Here is a 24,814-nt window from a genome sequence, read left to right on the forward strand (position 1 = left end):
TCCAAACTCAGATCCCTAGAGACTGACTCCAGCCTTCTGCCTGACAACAGTCTTGAGACTAAACCAGACTGACTGCAACCTTAGAGTCAGATTTGACTCCAAGATGCAATTCTGGCTGTGTATCTGCAACATGAGATTACCTATTTTCACCTCCATTACATTGCCTGACCTTGCCCCTACCGTAGCTCATCTGCTGCTGAAACATTAATTCAGGCCTTTTGTTACTGCTAACTACTCCAATGTGCTCCTGACCAGCCTCCCACATTTGACCCTCTGTAAATTTGAAGTCATTCAAAACTCTGCTATCTCTGTCCTTATTCACACCAAGTCCTGTTCACATATCACCAAAGCAATACTTTGATTTTAAAATTCCCACCCTTGTTTTCAAGTGCCTCCATGGTCTCGCCACTCCCGACCTCGATAATGTTCTCCGGCCCTTATGCTCATCTAATTCTGGCCTCTTGAGCATCTTCCATTTTAATTGTTCCACCATTGGTGACTGTTCCTTCAGCTGACGAGCCACTAAGATCTGGAATTTCCTCCCTAAACCTCTCTGACTCTCTCCCTCTCATTCTCCCTTTTAGCTGCAGCTTAAAACTTACATCTATGATGAAGCTTTTTGCCATCTTACCAAATATTTCCATTTTTGGCTCAGTGTCCAACTTTGTTTTTGTGTCGTTTTATTTTGGGCCGTTTTATTACATTAAAGGTGCAATATATATCCAAGTTGTTGTTGAAATATACTGACTAAGAACGCTCTCTCGTGCACATTTCTGGAATTTTTCCTCCTATGCCCTTTATGGGCGAGATGGTGGCACCGTAGTTAGCACTGCTGCCTCAAAGCGCCAGGGACCCGGGTTCAATTCCGGTCTTGGGTGACAGTGTGGAGTTTGCATATTCTCCCCGTGTCCGCATGGGTTTCCTCCGGGTGCTCCGGTTCCCTCCCACAGTCCAGAAATGTGCAGGTTAGGTGGATTGGCATTATAAATTTGCCCCTTAGTGTACAAAGGTTGGATGGGGTTACGGAGATTGGGCGGGGGAGTGGGCCTGGGTAGAGTGCTCTTTCGGAGGGTTGGTGGAGACTCGATGGGCCGAGTGGCCTCCTTCTGCACTGCAGGGATTCTATGATTCTATGACACTGTTAATCTTTATTCACTTTTCCTGCAAATTTGTTCCTCGAGCTCCTTCCCCTTCACGTGCTCCCCCACCACTCGCTCCCGCCACAGACACACACCTTCTTTGGTGGTTTATACACCAAGCATCACAACAGCTCCTCTAGTGTTCCTGAATTCTAACCACATCAATTCTCCCTTTGAACGGTCAAGCACATCAATCCCTTCTGTTATACTCCAGAAAACCAGATGTGGGAGGATAAAACCGAGGCAAATCTTTACACAGTCTTAGAAACATTTATTTATAGAGACATTCATAATAAATGTATGCTTCCCCACCCAGAAACCACAGTGTCAGTTCCTTTATACAGAGGCCAAAGTGAATCCCCAGTGAATGCCTATCATCACATACAATTGATGGACACTTCACAGATTCTCTTCTCTCCTTTAATTAAATTACAGTTAATATGTACAATCAAAATGTCAAAACAAATTAAGAGCGCGATCTACCGTTTGAATCCTACCGGAATCGGGGCGGGTTGTGACCGACAAATCCCGGGAGACATCTCCCCCGGGATTACCGACGGCCGTTACACCTCGCGGGACGTCACCATTTGTGGACAGGACTCAGTCTCGCACGGTTAAATTAGTTTAAAAACCCACTTAGCCGTGCCGATGTCGGATCGCCGAGGAGACGTCAGCCGAACGCCAATTAGCACTTGTCCCCACAACCATGGCAGTGCCACCTGGTCATTGCTACCTGGATGCCACTCTGACACTGTCAGGGTGCCCAGCTGATGCTGCCATGCTGGCAGAGGCATTACCAATGTGGCAGGCTGGGTGCCAAGGTGCCTGGCTGGCATTCTTCCCACGCTGGGGATCCGGTCTGGGGGTGTCTTGCCGGTATATGGTGGGGAGCGGGGGTATTCGAGGACCCTCCGAACAGGTGAGTTGGGGCGTTGGGGAGTCCTGGGATCGCGACAGGGTTGAGACATCAGGGTGCCATTTAAAAATGGTGTCCCGATCTCTTCCTGCACTGCAGAACTCCGCTTGTCAGAGCTCCTTAGTGCAGGAAATTACACTGACCTTGGCCGTGAGACGGTGTTCCCTGGCGGTGCCCGAAATAGCAACACAGTGCCGATGGATATCAGGGTAGTTCCCGGCGCTTGACCCTGCTAATCCCGTCCAAAACGGTCTCTTGGTTTTTTTTTTATTAGGTCGTGCCTTAAATCAGAAACCACCACATTCTGTCTGGAGCATTACATTAAGAGATGTACCTCCTCCAGGACCGCTAACAATTTTTTCATACATGTATTTCTTTTTATAAAACAATCTGGCAGTTGATGACTTGCATCCACTATTTAATTTACTTTCTCCCTCACATTGCTTCAGACCAGCAAGCTCAGGCCCTAATCTTTCCTTACTGACACATTTCATAGATTGTGCATTAGCCCACAATGAACACCTTCAGTAATGCTCCCTATATAGAATCGCGCTCAAAATATTTGACAAATAAAATCCCATATCTGTTACTCCCACATGAGTCAGTGCTTTAACAGCAGGATTTGTTTTACCAACGTGTTATATTTCCTTAACTTCCCAAGTGAAGGGATAATATTTCCCATTTCTTACCCATGAGAAATATTATGAAGTGACTGCACTAGAATTCCTGTCAGCGAGATTTCAGGTGGCGTGTCATTTAAATGTCTTGTTTCTTGTTCTTTGGGTCATTCAAGGATGGGGACTTAAGTATGCATTTATCTAAATATCATTTTTTTGAATAGTTTATTTGCCCATAAAGCTCTCTTTAGTGTGCTTTAACTCCAAACCGGAGTTTCCTACATGAGACTAATAAAACATTGCTTTGTGTAGAAAACCCTATTTTCAGAAACAAATATCTCACTGCAAAATACCGCAGCCTGGAAACATCATTAATGCCATGGACAGGTTTGTTTAGCTTCCATCGTTTTCCTTCTGCTTCTGCGGCCACTTGTGCAGTTTGAGAAACATTTCCTTCTGAAAAGTATCACATTGCAGACATTTTTGTTTCATGATTTACAACTTCCACGAATATCTGATCAAATAAGCTAAACAGCTTTTTAAGATTACTACAGCACAATGGATTTTCAAAGACAAATTGGTCGCATTTTGCTGATTGCATATTTTTGATTTTGTTTCATTCCTGATTTATCCGTTCACTAACTTTCCAGTTGTGATTTGTTGCTGTCATGAGAATATCAAATTTGTCAGTCAGTTATTATGTACAGGCCTGATCTATCTTGGATAATTCCTGCTCTGCTCACATGTCTCAAGGTAAACATACATGTTTTTCTGTGAGTTCTGTTCATGAAAAGACAGCGACATATCTTTTAAACCACACCTGAACATTCGCTTGTTCTTTAGCTTATGAATTTGTTTGAAGTTGTTGTCATAATATACACCAGTATATCATGGTGCAGACACACACACTCACACACACACACACTGATGGACATGCAGTGGGACCAATCAGCAGACACAACACCACAGCCAATCACCAGTGAGAGCACGCGCACTATAAAGACAGAAGGCAGGAGAGTTCCCGCTGATTCTAGTAGCAGCCAGCTCGGAGCACAGAGCTCACAGCCTGCAACACAGACATTCACCATGTGCTGAGTGCATCACCTGGTTAGGACTAGGCAAGGGTCAACAGTTAAAGCTGGTATTGCATTTCCCCACAGTTCAAGTATGTTAATATAGTTAACCTTATAATAAAAGAGAGTTGCACCACTTCCAGTGTTGGTGACCTGTTTGTGATCCAGAACACCCAACACATGATTGTCTCAACTCTAGACCAGCTATTGTCCATTTACAAATGTGAAGTTGTCCCACAAGGTGGAGATAGGGCGATGGGACTGGGCCTAGATAGTGTGCTCTCTCAGAGGGTTGGTGCAGACTCGATGGGCTGAGTGGCCTCAGTATGCATAATAGGGACTCTATGCATCAGCAACCAGTCTACTAACCAGAGCTCCCCTCAGTTCCTACTGATCAACTTAACTTCCTTTGATTTACATTTTTATCCTCCAGTCTTACTGTCATTGATTAAAAGATTCAGTTCTGGAACATTCTGGAGACTTGCTTTATTTATTTTTGTCGGGCAATTGTGCCAGAATCCAAATGGGAATAAACAGCTCATATTTTGTGAAGCCAGTTGGAATCGACTGGACCTCCTGAATTCCCTGCTTTAGTGTGGCACTGGGATCTACAAGCTCGATAAAGATACAATTTTTTTAATGAGCTGACCAAAGATAATTATAAATTAGTGTGGCCTGGCCAGCACATCCTGACTTAAATAAAAACAAAAAATGCTGGAAAGACTCAGAAGTCTGGCAGCATCTATGGAGAGAGAAACAGAGATAATGTTTCAAGTTAATCAGCTTTGAAGAAGAGTCATACGGACCCGAAACATGGGCATGATTTAACGGGAGAAGCACTAAGTGCCATAGCGGGCATGACTTCCCGGGTGCTTCCCGACGGCCGACCAGGCAAGACCACAGCCCGTATCTTAACGGCAATTAATGCAGGAAACGGCTGTTCCGCCAGCTGATTTGCTTGGACCATGCCCAGCTGCTCCCTACTAACCAGGGGGAGCCGCTCACAAACCGCTTTCTCCCAACACACCCCAGTCAGCACACAGCCATGCCACCACGTAGACCTGCTCTACGGCCAGGCTGCTGGACGCCGTGGAGGTGAAATGGGACACCCTGTTCCCCCAAGGGGGTTGGAGAATGAGCCCAGGGCCATCATGCAAGAGAATGGATGTGTGGCCAGTGAGAGGGAAGGATCTGCCTGTGCTGTCTCCTTTTTGAGATGGAGCCTCCTGTGGCACATGTTGTCTGTCATCTCCTCAAACAACCAATGACCACGCCTGCACACCTTGGGCTACCGCTGGCCTCCCCCTGGGGGTCTCTCCACAACCTGATGGGTGGTCAGGTCTGCAGGGTTTGAGCAGCCCCCTGCACATGAGATGAGATACTGCCTGGAGCTTACATCGATGCTGCTGCCACCTTCGCCAGCGCCTGGCCGCCTGGGCTGCCACCAGCACCACGAGGGCAGCCACTGTGGGGTTGCCAACACCATCTATATTGTTACAGCATAAGGAATTGGAGAGGGGAGAGACCCACAATCAGTTAGGGCTTCCACCCTAGGACCCTCCAATCCCCCACGCCTCCCCACCTGTCCCGCCTTCTCCCAGGTTGCCATCTGGCGAGCCTCCTGTCCTGGGGGGGACCCCGTCTCGCACCCCCCCCCCTCCCCCCCCCCCCTGGCCACAGCAGGGGCTCCTCGGCCCTGGACCCCAGACACCTGCCAGGAACATTAGAGGGACCGAGCTCAGGTACCCTACCCTGATCCACACACTCAGCCTCTGGTCGCGGGGTTAACCCCAGTGCTGAGGCCCAGCTCTGAGGTGTTTGATTGTTGGCTGCTGTGTTGATGCCCCAAGGGTTCAGGCAAAGTGTCCAGGCCTCACAGTTTGATTGGAATGCTTGCCAATGAAACCTGTCCGAAACATGGCACATGTACCCACAAGTATGGACTTGAGAATATTTTGTTTATTAAACGGTCAACAGTAACAAAGGTTTGAAAATCAATTGTGTAACATTCCACATATCGCACTAATCATTAAACAAAGAAATGTTAACCGTTCCAAATTTGTACCAATATAAAGCTATAGCTGCTCATTTTCTTAAATAAAAACACACGGTATCACCCTCACAGGTTCCTCAACAGAAACAGAGGATAAGCCTGAGAATATGTTATCATGTCCAGAACTTTGTTATAGAAATGATCTTCCATCAATGTGTGACTTGTTCCATGCATCAATGACATTCTCCTGCCAGGAACCGCAGCTGTTCAGGCCCCTCCCACATATCCCAATCTTACCGGAACCAAATTCTGGCATCCATATATTCCACTGGCACTCAAGGTGCAGTTGACCATCCTTGACTTCCAGCATGTTTAACCTGTGTGACGTGCCAGTTACACGCAGCACTCACCACACCAGCAACAAAAGCATCAGAAATCTGTGAAAGCGTTTCTTCAACGATGTTAGCAGGTGGCCCATTTGATCAATGTCGCGCACCAGGTCATGCAGCATCTTTTGCTCCAAACTGGATTGACTTCTGGACTCATACATCCCCCTGAGCTCGGTGCTCCAGGTACCTTAGAAAAAAACTGTCCTTCTTTCCGGCTATAGAAAAAGAAGGAAACAGCAACAGCAGTTTCCAGGCATCTGCAGCTACAAGCAGCAGCAAGCACAACCTACAGCTGTGAAGCGCTTACATAACCAGTTCCTTATTAGCAATGGCCTTCAGCTGTGCAGCCAGGGGCTGCTCACAGTCAGAAGGAGTTAAAATGACTGTCACCATATTACCATAAACAAGGCTCTGTCCTGGGGGTGTTTGGTGGGACAGGCAGGCAGCAGCTGAAATTGCCCCTGTTACGGGTACACAATTTGGGATGGCTTGTAAACCTGCAGGGGCAGAGCCCCCCCCCCCCAACCAGCACCAACCAGCACCCCCCTCCACCCCTCTGGCAACTGGTGCAGTAGCTATAGTGTCCCTGGGCTGCATGCCCGATTTTGAAAATGGCTACTTCCTCCGATCCCCACAGCAGCCATTGCGCAAGCTTCCCGTTTTTAAATAGGTGTGCTAAAGGGTGTCCGTGTGACCTCCCGCTGAGGAACCAGTTAGATCCTGGGAGGCCATTAGAGAGGGCCTCCATCTTATTAATAAGATAGAGATTGCCCTTAATAGGTGATCGTTTTCTTGCCATGTCTAGACAGGATCCGGAACCCGCCAACATGAGCAGGCCAGTTAGGTCACAAACCAATCGGTGTCCTACGCGGAACCCTATTTCGGCCTCTCTCGCGATCTAACCAGCACGCACGGATCCGCGCTGAGCGCAATGTGGCTGTTAAATTTGGATTTTGTTTATTGTCACGCGAGCAGCTCAACAGGTGATTAAGTGCATGAAAATAAAAGAAAATAAATATATAATAAGGCAACACAAGATACACAATGTAACTACATAGACACCAGCATCGGGCGAAGCATACAGGGGTGTAGTGTTAATCAGGTCAATCCATAAGAGGGTCGTTTAGGAGTCTGGTAACAGAGGGGAAGACTTATGCCCAGTAACTCTGTTTCTTTCTTCATAGATGCTGCCAGACTTGCTGAGCCTTTCCTGAGTTTTCTGTTTCTATTTCAGATTTCCAGCATCCACAGTATTTTTGCTTTTATAACAATTGATTTAAGTCTGTTTTTGTTTGAGACACACGAATAAAGATTAACTTTAGTCCAAATTCCAGAATATCTTTCTTTGTGATTTCAGGATTGCAGCTTTGCTAAAATCAGGAGACTTGTATCTTATTTTGTGTGTTTTGAGAAAGTCAACCAAGTGTCATTGAGACACAATAGTATTGATTTTGTTTGTTTTATATCAGGGCTTATCTGCTGGTACCACAGTTTCAGCCACTATGATGATAGCGCACAAAGTTGGCATTCCATTGCTTGTAACTGGTGGGATTGGAGGAGTGCATCATGATGGACAAAACAGTAAGAGATTTATGAGACCTACTTCAAATGTCCAAGAGTCAAATTCAGGCACAATCTTGGATACATTTTTAAGCAAATTTACATGATTAGTAAGACCGCCACGCGTTATTTAACGTTTAGTTAAATGAGTAGCAGTGATCAGACTTGACCTAAGTCAGGGAAGAAAGAAAATGTTACTATATGTACGAGTGTATATATATATAGTATAGTCAGGATGCAAGCAGCAACTCAACCAATGAAAGTACTGTACACTGAATGGAGAGGAAGACATTACAGTAAGGATACACTCAATCCAGGGCAGGGCATTATAAAATGGATATACTGACACTGAGAGAGGGCATTACTATAAGGTTACACTTAATCCAGGAGAGGGCACTATAGCAGTGTTTTTCAAAGTGGGGGTAGCGACCCGCGGGTGGGTCACGGGATGAGGTGAAATGGGTCGCCAAAAGGTCTGCAAAAATGATCCCCGAGGATGGCCTGACCTTGTTTCCCATTTTGTCCCTGGGTGAATCCTGGCTGCAGTACAGTGTGTGGCCACATGAGGCTGATGTAGAGGCCGGTGCCGTGGAATTTCTGCCTCCCTGGGTCACTCTTATAGTCACTGCCACTGACACAGCCTCCAGCAGCCACTCCCGTTTCTGAAGCAGATAATCGGCCAGGTTAGTCAGCACCTGCACCTACAACTGAAGAGTTTAAAAGAAAAAAAACAATTATCTTTAAATTTATTTCCTGCAGATACTCCCCCTTCACAGAGGTAGTTTCCAGCAGTGCTTTGCGCACTTTTTCCAGGCATGCATCTCCCACCCAAAGCCAAGTGACTGCTGACTGGAATATGTTTCCACAAGTACCCCAGTCAGTAACTCGTAGCTGGAGCACTGCCATATACAGGGTTTCACAGATAATTCTGGTGTGGCCTGTGGGGATCTCCCCACCTTTCAATTGGTCCGTTGTCACAAAGCTGATTTATGTTTGTCCCATTCTGAACTTGGCAATGGGGCAACGGGTGTGGGTTTGGGAACTCCATCCATCCCAGTCAGGGGGGAAATGCATCTGTTCAAGTACAGCTTGTTGTGTTATGCTGCTTTGGATAACACAGGCTGCTACTTGATGCAGCCTTAACTAAAGGATGCTCCAGACTCTGAAATGAGTTCAACGTGTTTATTGAACTATTAACACAGTTCTCAAATGAGTTTGACTCTCTGCTAATCTAACTGTAGTAACTCAGTCTAACTGTACCAGCTTGCTCTAAACCACGTGCTGGGGAGTGATGCTGCTGATCAACCCTGTCTAACTCTCTAGATGCCTGTCTGTAGAAAGAGGCAGGTTGTGAGTACCTCATCCCTTTTATAGTGTTTATGCCATGCCCCTTTGTGGTGATGCCACCTCTGAGTGTCCTGACTGCCCATTGGTTGTGTCCTATTCTGAGTGTTCATTGGTTGCATGTTTGCATATCATGACACAGCTCACACAAAGAGACCAACTTCAGGGTTAACATTTTGAATTGGATGCATGTTTAATGTCTGCCATTGTTACCATTGTCAATTAATCTTGAATATCTGTTACTATTAACGGTGTCAGTGTTGGTTCAATTTCTGCGACAGTTAATCTTGTTGATGTCTGTTGAGGTTCAGTTACTCTTAACCTTGTCAATCAGATCTATGTCTAAAGTCGTGTTGTGTGTGCACAAAGGGTGTGATGTATATTTTAACTGGGGAATCGCTTTCCGCTCACTTTCTGAGATCAGTTGCTCTCTCAGTGAGACTGACTTCGCGATCAATGGTGAGTCTCCATCCTTCCCCATCAGCCCAAAATCCAGACGTGTTTCCAAGAAATTCCTCATTTCCCCTTCAAACACCTCAGGACTCTGCGAACAAAAGACTCGCGCACTTATCTGTGCAGAGATTTTCATTACAAATTATTTAAATCTCCAAATGACAACAGAAAATAGAAAATATATTTGTATTTACATTATTTTACATTTAATAATACAGAAGTGATAATACATAACAATGAATGTGATGTTTGAAGAAGTAACTATGGAGAATCTATTGTGAACAAAGCGTGGGTCATGAGAGGCGGCCATTTTGTACAAATGGGCTGCCGTAAAAATAGTTTGAAAAACATTGTACTCTAGGACGATATACTGACACTGGGAAACGACATTAAAGTGCAGATACACTGACCGAGGGACAGGTCATTACAGTACAGATAACCTGTCTGTGACAGAGGTAATTACAGTACAGATACACTGACTCTAAGAGAGAGCATTACAGTATGGATACACTTACTATTGAAGAGGTAATTACAGTATGTATACACTGACTTCTGGACAGTGCATTACATTACAGACACAATGGGCCCAAACCGGAAGTGAAGCCCCGGCCTCGATTTGGAGCCGACCCGGACCTCGGAGCTCACAACCTGGCCTAACTACTGACGCCAGCCCCCGGATCGCCTTGCCCAGTCCCCGGAGCTCCCGATTCGACCCCCGACGGCAAGACCCGGCCCAACGCGATCCCCAGAGACCCGCCCAGCGACCCAACCCGGAGAGGCCCGCCCAACAACCCAACCTACCTGGTGATGGAAGAAAGGAAAATCCACGTGGAGGCTCGACCAGGCCTACTTCAAGATCCGACCCCAAGAGCGCCCAGGGAGGGAACAGACCACAGGACCCAGCCCAACCTGCCTCAGGAAGCCCCTGCCCACGACCCAGGACCCCCGAAACAGCGGAGACCGCGCACGAGGACCTGAACGCGCTGCAAGGTATTCCCGCGCCCGCAGAACGCCGGGACCCATCCGGACCGCAAACATGCCCCCCTAGCAACCCCTCTACCTCAACCAGTGCCCGGGACCCTGCCAGACGCGACCCCAGATACGTAAACAGCGCCCTGGTCCCCGCAAGCGCCCTGGACCCCGGCAGACGTGACCACCTACCTTCCACAAGAGCTGACATCTGCCATCGGATCCCAGCAGCAGCCGCCGACCGATGAAGCGAGGGAAACGCGGCGGTCTGCAGGTTAGACTGAAGCAACGCGGTTTCAAGACCCCTCACCCCAGCAGACTCCTGGCAAACGTCCAAGTGATCGAAAACAAGCTGGATGAACTTAACGCCAGACTTACCTCTCAGAGGGAAGTAAGAGACTGCTGTGTGCTCTGTTTCACAGAGACATGGCTCACCCCTGCCTCACCGGACTGTACCATACAACCTGAAGGCTTCTCAATTCCCCGGGCAGACCGCACGGCATCATCAGGCAAAGCGAAGGGTGGAGGGGTGTGCCTCCTCATCAACTCCTCCTGGTGCTTGGATGTGGCGACTCTGGCGACCTACTGCTCCCAGACCTGGAATACCTGACCGTGAAGTGCCGCCCATATTATCATCCACGTGAGTTCACTTCAGCCATTATCACAGCGGTCTACATCCCACCCCAGGCAGAAGTGAGGAAGGCGCTGGACGAACTATACACAGTAATAAACAACTACGAAACAGAACACCCGGAGGCCTTGTTCATCGTGGCCGGAGACTTCAACAAGGCCAACCTCAAGAGTGTACTGCCAAAATTCCACCAGCACATCTCCTGTCCCACCAAGGGCGACAACACTCTTGACCACTGCGACTCAAAAATCAAGGGCGCTTACCGTTCCATCCCCGGACCGCACTGGGAAATCAGACCATAAGACGGTGCTCCTTCTCCCGGCATACAAGCAGAAACTCAAGCGGGAGAATCCAGCTAAGAAGGTTGTGCAGTGCTGGTCAGAGGAGACAGAAGAGCTCTTATGTGACTGCTTAGAGACAGTGGACTGGTCCATATTTAAGAACTCAGCGACCAACTTAAATGAGTATGCCACCACCGTCACAGACTTCATCAGCAAATGTGTGGACGACTACGTGCCAAAGAAAGCAGTACGTGCGTTCCCCAACCGGAAACCTTGGCTCAATCGCGAGATTGACTCCCTACTGAAGGACAGATCTGAGGCGTTCAAGGCAGACGATCCTGACCTATACAAGAAATCCAGGAACGACCTCTGCAAAGCCATCCGGAATGCCAAGAGAGAATATCAAACCAAGCTATAGTCACAGACAGACTCTCGGCGGTTGTGGCAAGGACTAAACAACATAACGGGCTACAAAGCAAAGCCGAACAGTTTCTCTGGCAGCAGCGCACCCCTCCCCGATGAACTCAATGCATTCTATGCTCGGTTCGAGCAGGTAACCAACAATCCGCTGGCGAGTGCCCCAGCAGCCCATAATTCACCCATACCCACCATCACAGCTTCCGAAGTCAGATTGGCCTTCCTGAAAGTGAACCCTCAGAAGGCGACGGGCCCAGATGGGATCCCTGGTCGTGCACTCAGAGCCTGCGCGGACCAGCTGGCAGAGGTATTCACGGACATCTTTAACCTGTCCCTACTCCACTCCGAGGTCCCCACCTGCTTCAAGAAGACCACCATTATACCGGTACCAAAGAAGAGCCAGGCAACGTGCCTCAATGACTACCGACCAGTGGCCCTGATTTCAGTCGTAATGAAGTGCTTCGAGAGGTTGATCGTGAAGCGCATCACCTCCATACTCCCAGAACGCCTTGATCCACTGCAATTCGCATACCGCTGCAACCGGTCCACATCAGACACCATTTCCCTGGCCCTACACTCATCCCTAGCGCATCTCGAAAACAAGGACTCCTACATTAGACTCCTATTTATTCACTACAGCTCCGCCTTCAACACCATAATCCCAGCCAAGCTCATATCAAAGCTCCAAAACCTAGGACTTGGCTCCCCACTCTGCAACTGGATCCTCGATTTTCTGACCAACAGACCACAATCAGTAAGAATGAACAACAACACCTCCTCCACAATAGTCCTCAACACCGGCGCCCCGCAAGGCTGCGTACTTAGCCCCCTACTCTACTCCCTGTACACACACGACTGCGTGGCAAAACTTGGTTCCAACTCTATCTACAAGTTTGCTGACGATACGACCATAGTGGGCCGGATCTCGAATAACGATGAGTCCGAATATAGGAGGGAGATAGAGAACCTAGTGGAGTGGTGTAGCGACAACAATCTCTCCCTCAATGCCAGCAAAACTAAAGAGCTGGTAATTGACTTCAGGAAGTAAAGTACTGTACACACCCCTGTCAGCATCAACGGGGCCGAGGTGGAGGTGGTTAGCAGTTTCAAATTCCGAGGGGTGCACATCTCCAAAAATCTGTCCTGGTCCACCCACGTCGACGCTACCACCAAGAAAGCAGAACAGCGCCTATACTTCCTCAGGAAACTAAGGAAATTTGGCATGTACACATTGACTCTTACCAACTTTTACAGATGCACCATAGAAAGCATCCTATCAGGCTGCATCACAGCCTGGTATGGCAACTGCTCGGCCCAGAACCGTGAGAAACTTCAGAGAGTCGTGAACACCGCCCAGTCCATCACACGAACCTGCCTCCCATCCATTGACTCCATCTACACCTCCCGCTGCCTGGGGAAAGCGGGCAGTATAATCATAGATCCCTCCCACCCGGCTTACTCACTCTTCCAACTTCTTCCATCGGGCAGGAGATACAGAAGTCTGAGAACACGCACGAACAGACTCAAAAACAGCTCCTTCCCCACTGTCACCAGACTCCTAAATGACCCTCTTATGGACTGACTTCATTAACATTACACCCTGTATGCTTCATCCGATGCCAGTGCTTATGTTGTTACATTGTATATGTTGTGTTGCCCTATTATGTATGTTCTTTTATTCCCTTTTCTTCTCATGTACTTAATGATCTGTTGAGCTGCTCGCAGAAAAATACTTTTCACTGTACCTCGGTACACGTGACAGTAAACAAATCCAATCCAATCCAATCCAATGACTCCTGGACAGTGCATTACAGTACAGATACACTGACTCCTGGACAGTGCATTACAGTACAGATACACTGACTCCTGGACAGTGCATTACAGTACAGATACACTGACTCCTGGACAGTGCATTACAGTACAGATACACTGACTCCTGGACAGTGCATTACAGTACAGATACACTGACTCCTGGACAGTGCATTACAGTACAGATACACTGACTCCTGGACAGTGCATTACAGTACAGATACACTGACTCCTGGACAGTGCATTACAGTACAGATATACTGACTCCTGGACAGTGCATTACAGTACAGATACACTGACTCCTGGACAGTGCATTACAGTACAGATACACTGACTCCTGGACAGTGCATTACAGTACAGATACACTGACTCCTGGACAGTGCATTACAGTACAGATATACTGACTCCTGGACAGTGCATTACAGTACAGATACACTGACTCCTGGACAGTGCATTACAGTACAGATATACTGACTCCTGGACAGTGCATTACAGTACAGATACACTGACTCCTGGACAGTGCATTACAGTACAGATACACTGACTCCTGGACAGTGCATTACAGTACAGATACACTGACTCCTGGACAGTGCATTACAGTACAGATACACTGACTCCTGGACAGTGCATTACAGTACAGATATACTGACTCCTGGACAGTGCATTACAGTACAGATACACTGACTCCTGGACAGTGCATTACAGTACAGATACACTGACTCCTGGACAGTGCATTACAGTACAGATACACTGACTCCTGGACAGTGCATTGCAGTACAGATACACTGACTCCTGGACAGTGCATTACAGTACAGATACACTGACTCCTGGACAGTGCATTACAGTACAGATACACTGACTCCTGGACAGTGCATTACAGTACAGATACACTGACTCCTGGACAGTGCATTACAGTACAGATACACTGACTCCTGGACAGTGCATTACAGTACAGATACACTGACTCCTGGACAGTGCATTACAGTACAGATACACTGACTCCTGGACAGTGCATTACAGTACAGATATACTGACTCCTGGACAGTGCATTACAGTACAGATATACTGACTCCTGGACAGTGCATTACAGTACAGATACACTGACTCCTTGACAGTGCATTACAGTACAGATATACTGACTTCTGGACAGGGCATTACAGTACAGATACACTGACTCCATGAGAGGGAATTACAGTACAGATACACAGGACATTACAGTACAGATGCACTGACTCCAGGAAGAGGGAATTACAGTACAGATACACAGGACATTACAGTACAGATGCACTGACTCCAGGAAGAGGGAATTACAGTACAGATACACAGGACATTACAGTACAGATGCACTGACTCTTGGACAGGGCATTACAGTACAGATACACTGGCTCCTGGACAGGGCATTACAGTACAGATACACTGACTCCTGGACAGGGAATTACAGTACAGATACACAAACTCCGAGAGAGGGCTCTGTAGTACAGATGCACCGACTATGGGAGAGGTCATTACAGAACAGATGTGCTGTTTCCAGGAGAGGGCATTACAAACCAGATATACTCAATCCAGCAGAGCACATTCTTGTCTGTATGCACTTAACCCAGGAGGGGGTGTTACAGTTCAGAAACACTGACACATGACAAATACATTCATTCCGGGAGAGAGAATTCTCCAATGGATACGTTCAATCTGGACAGGCTATTACGGCACAGATAGGTTCACTCCTGGAGACTATTAAGTATAGGAACACAGCAAGGAAAGGAGGATACAGGGATATGGAAATGGAGTTGGGATATGGGATTATGATAACTGCTCATGTGGGGAACAAGCACTATGGTATTATAGGTATTACGGTACCTGATAGGCTAAAGCATCAGTGGTGGAAACTGTATGCTTGCTATTGGTAGAATGTATGATACCTCCGCCCTGCAAGGCGGGGTATAAGAGCCCGTGCCGCCCCAGCAGCCCTCATTCTGTACCTGAGCTGCTGGGGGAAACATCTAGCTTATTAAAGCCTTTAGTTGATCTATAACCTCGCTTTAGTGGTCATTGATCGTGCATCAATTTAATAAGCTAGTGTTTTAAGAAGAAAGGATGGAGCTCCGAATCAAGTCGGAGTGTCTGCAACTCAGCCCCCACGCGGTGAACTCAGCGGCAATCTTCAAGCACTGGCTGGCGTGCTTTAAAGGGTATCTCGAGACGGCCGAATACGCACCACGGGAGAGCAGAAACTGCATGTCCTGCACTCAAGGGTGCGCCCGGAGATTTACAATCTCATCGAGGAAGCGGAAGACTTCGATGCAGCAATAGAGCTGCCAGAAGGACACTATATTCACCCGGTAAACCAGGTCTACGACCGGCACCTGCTTGCAACAAGGCGACAAACCCCTGGAGAATCACTGGAGGAATTCTACCGTGCACTCCTGGTGTTGGGCAGAAGCTGCGGCTGCCCGCAAGTTTCGGTGAGCGAACACACTGAACTCTTAGTCCGGGACGCTTTCGTGGCAGGTATGCTATCGTCACAAATCCGCCAGCATCTGTTAGAAAAGGACACCCTGGGTCTCAGGGAGGCACGGGCCCTTGCAGGCTCCCTGGACGTGGCCTCCAGAAACGCCCGCGCTTACGTTCCCGACCGCGCGGCAGCCCCCTGGGCAGCCTGGAACCCCTCCGTGGCTGACCCCGAGACTTCCCCCATTCCCCCACAGGCCTGCGCTGCAAGGCGGCCTGGCAACCCCGAGGGGCCCCGCCAGCGCTGCCCGGCCCGCGCATCCACCTGCAAGGGATGCGGCAAAAAGGGCCATTTCGTGGGGTATGCCTTGCCCGAGTGGTGGCAGCGGTCTCCAGCAGCGAATGCGGACCACAACCACAGGCTTCTCCACGGGCCCCGTGCGGCCAGCGGTCGCCACCATGTGCGGACCCCGGGCGCCGCCATCTTGTTCAGCGGACGCCCCGTTGGAGGGATGGGCGCTGCCATTTTGTGCACCCCCAGCCATGTGCGACCAATGGGAGACGCCATTTTGGATGAAGCCCCAGGACCCCAGCTCGGCTGCCCACACACTGCCCGAACAGAACTCTCAACTGCTGCAATTGGCCTCGGTGACCCTGGATCAGTCCCGTACTCGAACATTCTCAACCGCTACGACGACCATATTCATCAACGGGCACCAGACTTCCTGCCTAATCGACTCTGGGAGCACGGAGAGCTTTATACACGCCGACACGGTAAGGCGCTGTTCTCTCCTCATCCATCCCGTTAATCAAAAAATCTCACTGGCCTCCGGTTCACACTCAGTGGAGATAAAGGGGTTTTGTGTAGCAAACCTCACAGTCCAGCGAAGGGAGTTCAAAAATTTCTGTCTCTACGTCCTTCCCCACCTCTGCGCGGCTACACTCCTGGTTTAGACTTCCAGTGTAACCTTCAAAGTCTGACCTTCCAATTCGGCGGCCCTATACCCCCCACTTACTGTCTGCGGCCTCGCGACCCTTAAGGTCGACCCGCCTTCCCGTTTGTGAACCTCACCCCGGATTGCAAACCCGTCGCCACCAGGAGCAGACGGTACAGTGCCCATGACCGGATCTTTATTAGGTCAGAGGTCCAAAGGCTACTGAGGGAAGGGGTCATTGAAGCCAGTAACAGTCCCTGGAGAGCTCAAGTAGTGGTGGTAAAGACTGGGGAGAAGCATAGGATGGTCATCGACTACAGTCAGACCATCAACAGGTTTACGCAGCTGGACGTGTACCCTCTCCCCCGCATATCCGACCTGGTAAACAGGATTGCGCATTATAAGGTCTTCTCCACGGTGGATCTCAAGTCCGCCTACCACCAGCTCCCCCTCCGCACTAGTCACCGCAAATACACTGCCTTTGAGGCAGATGGCCGGCTCTATCATTTCTTAAGGGTTCCCTTCCGTGTCACCAACGGGGTCTCGGTCTTCCACCGCGAGATGGACCGAATAGTTGACCGGTACAGTTTACGGGCAACATTCCCGTATCTCGATAATATCACCATCTGCGGCCATGACCAGCAGGACCACAACACCAACCTCTGAAAATTTCTCAGTACCGCTAAAATCCTTAACCTTACATACAACAAGGATAAATGCGTGTTTAGCACCGACCGTCTAGCCATTCTCGGCTATGTAATGCAAAATGGAGTTATAGGCCCTGACCCTGAACGCATGCGCCCCCTTATGGAGTTCCCCCTCCCTCACTGCTCCAAGGCCCTGAAACGTTGCCTAAGGTTTTTTAGCTACTACGCTCAGTGGGTCCCCAACTACGCGGACAAGGCCCATCCACTGATCCAATCCACAGTTTTTCCCCTGTAGATAGAGGCATGCCAGGCCTTCAGCCGCATCAAAGCAGACATTGCAAAAGCCACGATGCACGCCATCGACGAGTCTCTCCCCTTCCAGGTCGAGAGCGATACGTCCGACATAGCTCTGGCGACCACCCTCAACCAAGCCGGCATACCCGTGGCCTTCTTCTCCCGTACCCTCCATGCCTCCGAAATCCGCCACTCCTCAGTCGAAAAGGAGGCCCAGGCCATAGTAGAAGCTGTGTGACACTGGAGGCATTACCTGGCCGGCAGGAGATTCACTCTCCTCACTGACCAACGGTCGGTGGCTTTCATGTTTGATGATGCACAGCGGGGCAAGATAAGAAACGGCAAGATCTTGCGGTGGAGGATCGAACTCTCCACCTACAACTACGAGATCTTGTATCGTCCCGGGAAGCTAATCGAGCCTCCTGACGCCCTTCCCGTTGCACATGTGCCACCGCACAAGTGGACCGCCTCCGAGCCTTCCACCAGGACCTCTGCCACCCGGGGGGTCACTCGTTTCTTCCACTTCATCAAGACCCGCAACCTGCCCTACTCCATCGAGGAGGTCAGGACAGCCACCAGGGACTGCCAAATCTGCGCGGAGTGCAAACCGCACTTCTACCGGCCAGAGAAAGCGCACCTGATAAAAGCTTTCCGTCCCTTTGAACGCCTCAGCATGGATTTCAAAGGCCCCCTCCCCTCCACCGACCGCAACACGTACTTCCTGAACGTGATTGACGAGTACTCCCGGTTCCCATTCGTCATCCCCTGCCCCCACACGACTGCAACCACCGTTATCAAGGCCCTCCAGGGTATCTTTACACTGTTCGGGTTCCCCGCTTACATACACAGTGATCGGGGGTCCTCCTTTATGAGTGACGAACTGCATCAATTCCTGCTCAGCAAGGGCATCGCCTCGAGCAGGATGACCAGTTACAACCTCCGGGGTAACGGACTGGTAGAGAGGGAGAACGGAACGGTTTGGAAAACCGTCCTATTGGCCCTACGGTCCAGAAACCTCCCAGTCTCCCGCTGGCAGGAGGTCCTTCCGGATGCCCACCAATCCATCCGGTCACTGCTTTGTACGACCACCAACCAGACACCTCACGAACGTCTCCTTGTCTTACCTAGGAAGTCCTCCTCTGGGACCTCGCTCCCGACCTGGCTGGCAGCACCCGGACCCATCCTGCTCTGAAAACACATGAGGGCACACAAGTCGGACCCGTTGGTCGAGAGGGTCCATCTGCTCCATGCTAACCCCCAGTACGCCTATGTGGCGTACCCCGACGGCCGACAAGATACGGTCTCCCTGCGGGACCTGGCGCCCGCCGGAACCCCACACACATTCCAGCCACCAGGTCCACCCTCCCCTCCACCGCAGCACCTTACAGGAGGATCGGGCCTTCCGCTGCCCCCGTCTATGCCCCCCCACCCACCGACGCCCCCCGCAGGCGCTCTCTTCCCAGGTCAGCCGTTTTCCCCACCAGCGCCATCTAGGGGTGACGAAGCTGCCATGGAGATCAAAGCCACGCTCCCGGAGTCACAGACGTCCGAGCCTCCACCGGAGTCACCACCGACGATCACAGAGGACGCCCAGGGCCCCAGATCGACTGATTGCTTAATTATAACTGTAATCTGTAAATATAAATTATCAAATGTACATAGCTACCAGACTTGTAAATAGTTACTAAACACTGTACGGAGGTATTACGGTACCTCCATATCTAATTATACCATGTTGTTATGTTTTGTAGTTTCTGGCCACCACCCCCGCCGGACTTTTTTTTTTAACAGGGCATGAATGTGGTATTATAGTTATTACGGTACCTGATACGCTAAAGCACCATTGGTGGAAACTGTATGCTTGCTATTGGTTAGAGTGTATGATAGCTCCGCCCTGATAGGCGGGGTATAAGAACCCGTGCTGCCCCAGCAGCTCTCATTCTGTTCCTGAGCTGCTGGGGGAAACATCTAGCTTATTAAAGCCTTCAGTTGGACTACAACCTCGCTTTAGTGGTCATTGATCGTGCATCAAGCCCCAAGGTGGACTGATTGAGCTGAATGCTTGTTCTGTATTAGTTTATAATTTTGTGTAATGACTGATAATTGAGCTGAAAAATACTACCCATTGATCATTTGAGGTATAACTACAATGCTAGAGACATTGTGTGAACAGTTACAAAATCTGCATTTTTTGCCATCATTTTGAGGAGTATCAATACATAATTAAGTAGACAATGTGTGTTAAATTCATTTTACTCCTGTAACAGATGATACCATTATTTTACTTTTCCAGCATTAGATATAAGCACAGATCTGACTGAACTGGGACGTAATCCTGTTACTGTGATCTCGGCAGGAGTCAAATCCATCCTGGATATTGGACGAACACTGGAATACTTGGTAAAGTGGCTCATAGATTGTCATTTATAAAGAAATATTGTAACTGACTTTGAATTCTGCCTAGTCCGGCAGATGAAACTCTTTTCCATTCTTTACACAATAAGTTTGAATCAATCTCGTAACAGTTCAGATCAGTAGCGATAGGGAAACTTCAGGCGGGTAAGACACCGGGGCTGAATGGTTTCCCGGTACTGTTTCAACAAATGTTTATGGACTCGTTGGCACCGCTGTTGGTGGAGATGTTTGAGGATGCTGTGGCTCAGGGGACACTGCCAGAGACAATGGGTCAGGCATCCATTTCATTGCTGCTTTAGAAGGACAATGACCTGGTGGAGTGTGGGTCGTATAGGCTAATATCTCTGTTGAATGTGGATGCTAAGATATTAGCAAAGGTGCTGCCACATTGGGTGGAGGAGTGCCTCCCGAAGTGTTTGGGGAGGATCAGACGTGATCTGGTGAATGTGGTGCTTTCTCTGGCAGAAGGGAGGGAGTTAGAGGTGGTGGTAGCACTGGATGCAGAGAAGGCGTGGAGTGGAGCTAGTTTGTGTTGTTGGAAAGGTTTGGATTGGGCCTAAGTATGTGGACTGGGTGAAGTTGTATAAGGATCCAATGGCATTTGAGCACAAATGAGATGAATTCAGGGTACTTTACATTGCATAGGGGAACGAGGCAGCCATGCCCTATGTCCCCCCTTCTGTTTGCGCTGGCTATAATGCTGAGGTGCTCGGGTAAATGGAAGGGGATAGTGAGGGAGGTGGAGCATAGGATGTCCCTGTATGCTGATACATCTCTAACCCTGGATCTTCAGTGGGGGATATAATGGGACTGTTTAGGAGATTTGGGGCTTTTTCATGCTACAAGTTAAATTTGGGAAGAAGTGCGTGTTTTGTCTTCTCTTGGGGTGGGGGTTGCCATTTTGGGTGGCAACAACCCACTTTAGGTATTTGGGAGTGCAGGTGGTTCGGGATTGGGCCCGGCTTTGTAAACTGAACATTACGAGTCTGGTGGGAAGGATTAAGACAGATCTATCGAGGTGGGACAGTTTCCCCCTATTGTTGGCAGTTGGGTGCAGGCGGTTAAGATGAACCTTTTGCCCCGGTTCTTATTTTTAATTCAGTGCTTACCGATCTTATTGCCTGAATCGTTTTTTATGGGGGTGGATCGGTTTGTTTCATCGTTTGTGTGGACAGGTAATGTGGCAAGGATTTGGGGGACTTCAGAGAGGGCAACAGTTTGGGGGCTTGGCCTTTCTGAATGTGTTATACTATCATTGGGCGGTGAGCACTGAGAAGTTGCCAGGTTGGAGCAGGGAGACGGAAGCTTTGTGGGTGAGGATGAAGGAAGGTTCTTGTAAGGGGCCACGGCTGCGGGCGCTGGCAATGGCGCCCTGGTTTGCCCCTTGGATGTTCTCAGGATGGTGGCCACGCTGAAAATATGGAGGCTGTTTTGGCAGCGTTTTAAGTTGTGGGTGGGGTCAAAGTTGATGCCGATCCGAGGGAACCTTGGGTTTGAGCCAGGGAGGATGGATGCGAGGTTTCGGGGATGGGAGGAACGAGGGGTGTTTTTGGAATTTCGCAGGTTTGGAGGAGTTGCGGGAGATGTTTGGGGTCCCGTTGGTGAGGGTTTCATGTACATGCAGCTGTGGGATTTTGCAAAAAAAAAAAGTTTTCTGATGGCACCCTCTCCTCGCTGCTGGAGGGGATGTTGTCAGTGATTGGGTTGGAGAGGTGGGGGGTCATCTCGACGATCTCCGGGAGGATTTTGAAGGAGGATATGGCATATCTAGAAGAGGTGAAGGCCAAGTGGGAGGAGCTGAAGATGGCGCTGAAGGAGGGGTTGTGGTGTGAGGTGCTGCGGAGGGCGAATGCCTCAACCTTGTGTGCGAGCTGGGGTTGATACAACTAAAGATAGTACACAGAGGGCACCTGTCGAAGTCGAGGATCAGCCGGTTGTTTGAGGTGGTGGTGAACATTTTGAGTGGTGCAAGCTGAAAGTAAAGTTTCAGCAAGGTTCCCTAATTCTGTATTATCTTCTCTGCTTTTGTTGCTTTAGGAGACACATGGGGTATGTGTGGCAACATTTGGAAAATCACGTGACTTCCCAGCATTCTTTCTTCCAAAAAGTGGTTTTCAATCTGCTTACAATGTCACTGATGAAGAAGAAGCAGCCCAACTTATTGGTAGGTTATGATTTCTCCATTTTCCCAGGAATTACAGCATCATATATCATGTATTGTAAATGGTTCATGAAAATCTGCATGACATCCTCTGGTTTCAGAGCTCCATGTAGAAGAGGTCAAAACATTGCCACGTGATTATGGCAGTGACAACAACTGTTCCAATTTGTTGATTTAGATCACAGTTGATTAATCTCTCCAGTAAGTGCAAAGCCTTGTGTCAGAATGAACTATGTAACCTGGGAAAATCCCCCAGCCAGTTGCTGTTGAGTTAACTTTCTGAATCGGCCATAAATTGGCTTAGGGAAAGAGGATAAAGTCTTGGATTCCATTCCGGATCTGTGCAGTTAATCTCACAAAGAAAGAATTGCCACTTGGGTGAAGTAGCAGAAGACGGTAAACCTGAGGCAGTGCCTTCAGGAGAAGAGGAGGGAAAAGGGAAGAGAAATTCCTTCCTTTTGCAAATTTAATGATAACAGTGCACTTACCAAGGGAATAGTTGTTTTGTGTTTGCTTCTGCTCTTCTACATCGATGGAGAAATGTCTGATTTCAGCCCAAGCTGTCTTGAGTGTAAAGGCACTGCAAATGGTTCAGTGATGAGCAGGACGTATATAATCTCAAAGGCTGGACAACTCCATTTACAGGTAGAACAAGGTGTGAGTAAATAACCAGCTGGGTGTAGGGTCGGGAGGGACCAGTGACCGTGTCAGGGACCATTGGGATTGAGCTGTCTGAGTTTGTTGAAATTCAAGTAAATTTGACATATCCATTGCTACCTTAAGATGATAGGTTTGTAGTGTTTTACAGCAATTGTATCAAATCTGCTTTTAAATAAGAAATTGAAAGAAAATATTCACCCAAGAGCCACCAGTAATTCAAACAGATGGAATAATTTAAAACCTGATTTGAATGTTCAAATGGCCAATTTATGTACATCAGGGATTTTATAGCATTTTAAGAGCCAGTCATCGCTTCCCTGCATAGCTTTCCTTTCCTAATGCAGGACTGACAGCTCTAATCTACTGGGGGCTCTAAACTACTGGGGGAACTACACGTGACTGGACAATAAAGTGAAAGTATTTGTTATTTAATTTCAATAGTCAATGCACATAAATTTGGCCAGGACAGCAGTGTGCTGATAGCTGTACCTATTCCAGAGGAACAGGCGGCATCAGGTCTGGTTATTGATGATGCAATCCAGCAAGCTGTGCAAGAAGCAAGGTAAGAAGCACAAACAAAATCTTGGGAAGTAATTTAGTGAATAATGATATTTTGGGGGTGAATTTCCATGGAGATTTCCCTCACCAGTCTGCATTGGAATCATGGAAAGAGCTGAAAACTGTGTAAACAGTGTTTCACCCGTTTTTCGTTTATACAGCTTTTCTGCTAAAGTTACAGCAGACAATCACAAAATTCATCACCCAAGTCTCAAGTTTGTGAACTTTGGTTGTGTTGATGATAGAATCCCCACAGTGCAGAAGGAGGTCATTCAGCCCATTGAGTCTGCACTGACCCTCTGAAAGAGAATGCCACCAAGCCCACTCCCCCACCCTATCACATGACCCCTTAACCTAACCTGCACACCTTTGAACACGTAAGGGCAATTTAGCGTGGCTAATCCACCTAACCTGCACATCTTTGGATTGTGGGAGGAAACTGGAGCACCCTGAGGAAACCCTTGCAGATACGGGGAGAAAGTACAAACCCCATACAGATGAACACCCAAGGCTGGAATTGAACCCAGTCTCTAGCGCTGTGAGGCAGCAGTGCTAACCACTGTGCCACCGTGCCGCCCACAAAAGAAGATGCCCTGCATTGGCCGGGAATCAAACCTGGGCCTCCTGCATGGCAGGCAAGAACCCTACCACTGAACCATCAATGATAATCAACAAGCAAAGTGTAGACATGTTTGGGTGCAGGTCTCGCAGAGAGTCATGATTTAACCTCGATCTGGGAGTCAGCAGTTAATTTGTTTGAGTTATGCGGCTGCCTGTTCTTAGCCAAAGTCATTTGAAATCCTCCATCACTTAGCATTTCCACTCATGAGAAATGCGATGAGTAGTACAAGTTGAAAATTCATCATTGTACATGTTGCATATTCAGTCTTGCATTCTAAAGTGGAAACTCTCCAGCCACTGAACTTGTACAGACAGTGCAATCATAGCTAGAACACGAAAAGGTCCTGGTGGAAACATTCAGCAGGTGAGATAAGGTCCAAACTACATCATCTGCTTGATGATGAAACTGCTTTCCCGATCTACTTTGTCTCATTGCTTTCAATACAGACATCATTTATAACAACTTCAGATAGAGCTCTTGTTATGT

At 48.5% G+C, this 24,814-nt stretch overlaps 1 protein-coding gene across 9 annotated transcripts in view; it reads left to right on the plus strand.

The window, feature by feature from the left end:
• LOC140396265 (pseudouridine-5'-phosphate glycosidase) overlaps nucleotides 1-24,814 on the plus strand; it is a 180,122-nt gene that overhangs the window by 51,127 nt on the left and 104,181 nt on the right. For all 9 annotated transcript variants that reach the window (XM_072484633.1, XM_072484637.1, XM_072484639.1 and 6 more), the window contains 4 exons: nucleotides 7,597-7,708; nucleotides 20,206-20,312; nucleotides 22,365-22,491; nucleotides 23,590-23,710. In XM_072484633.1, coding sequence (XP_072340734.1) covers nucleotides 7,597-7,708; nucleotides 20,206-20,312; nucleotides 22,365-22,491; nucleotides 23,590-23,710 — 467 coding nt within the window. The remainder of the gene's footprint in view (nucleotides 1-7,596; nucleotides 7,709-20,205; nucleotides 20,313-22,364; nucleotides 22,492-23,589; nucleotides 23,711-24,814) is intronic.

The sequence above is a fragment of the Scyliorhinus torazame genome, chromosome 19, assembly GCF_047496885.1.
Source record: "Scyliorhinus torazame isolate Kashiwa2021f chromosome 19, sScyTor2.1, whole genome shotgun sequence".
NCBI classification, from domain to species: Eukaryota; Metazoa; Chordata; class Chondrichthyes; order Carcharhiniformes; family Scyliorhinidae; genus Scyliorhinus; species Scyliorhinus torazame.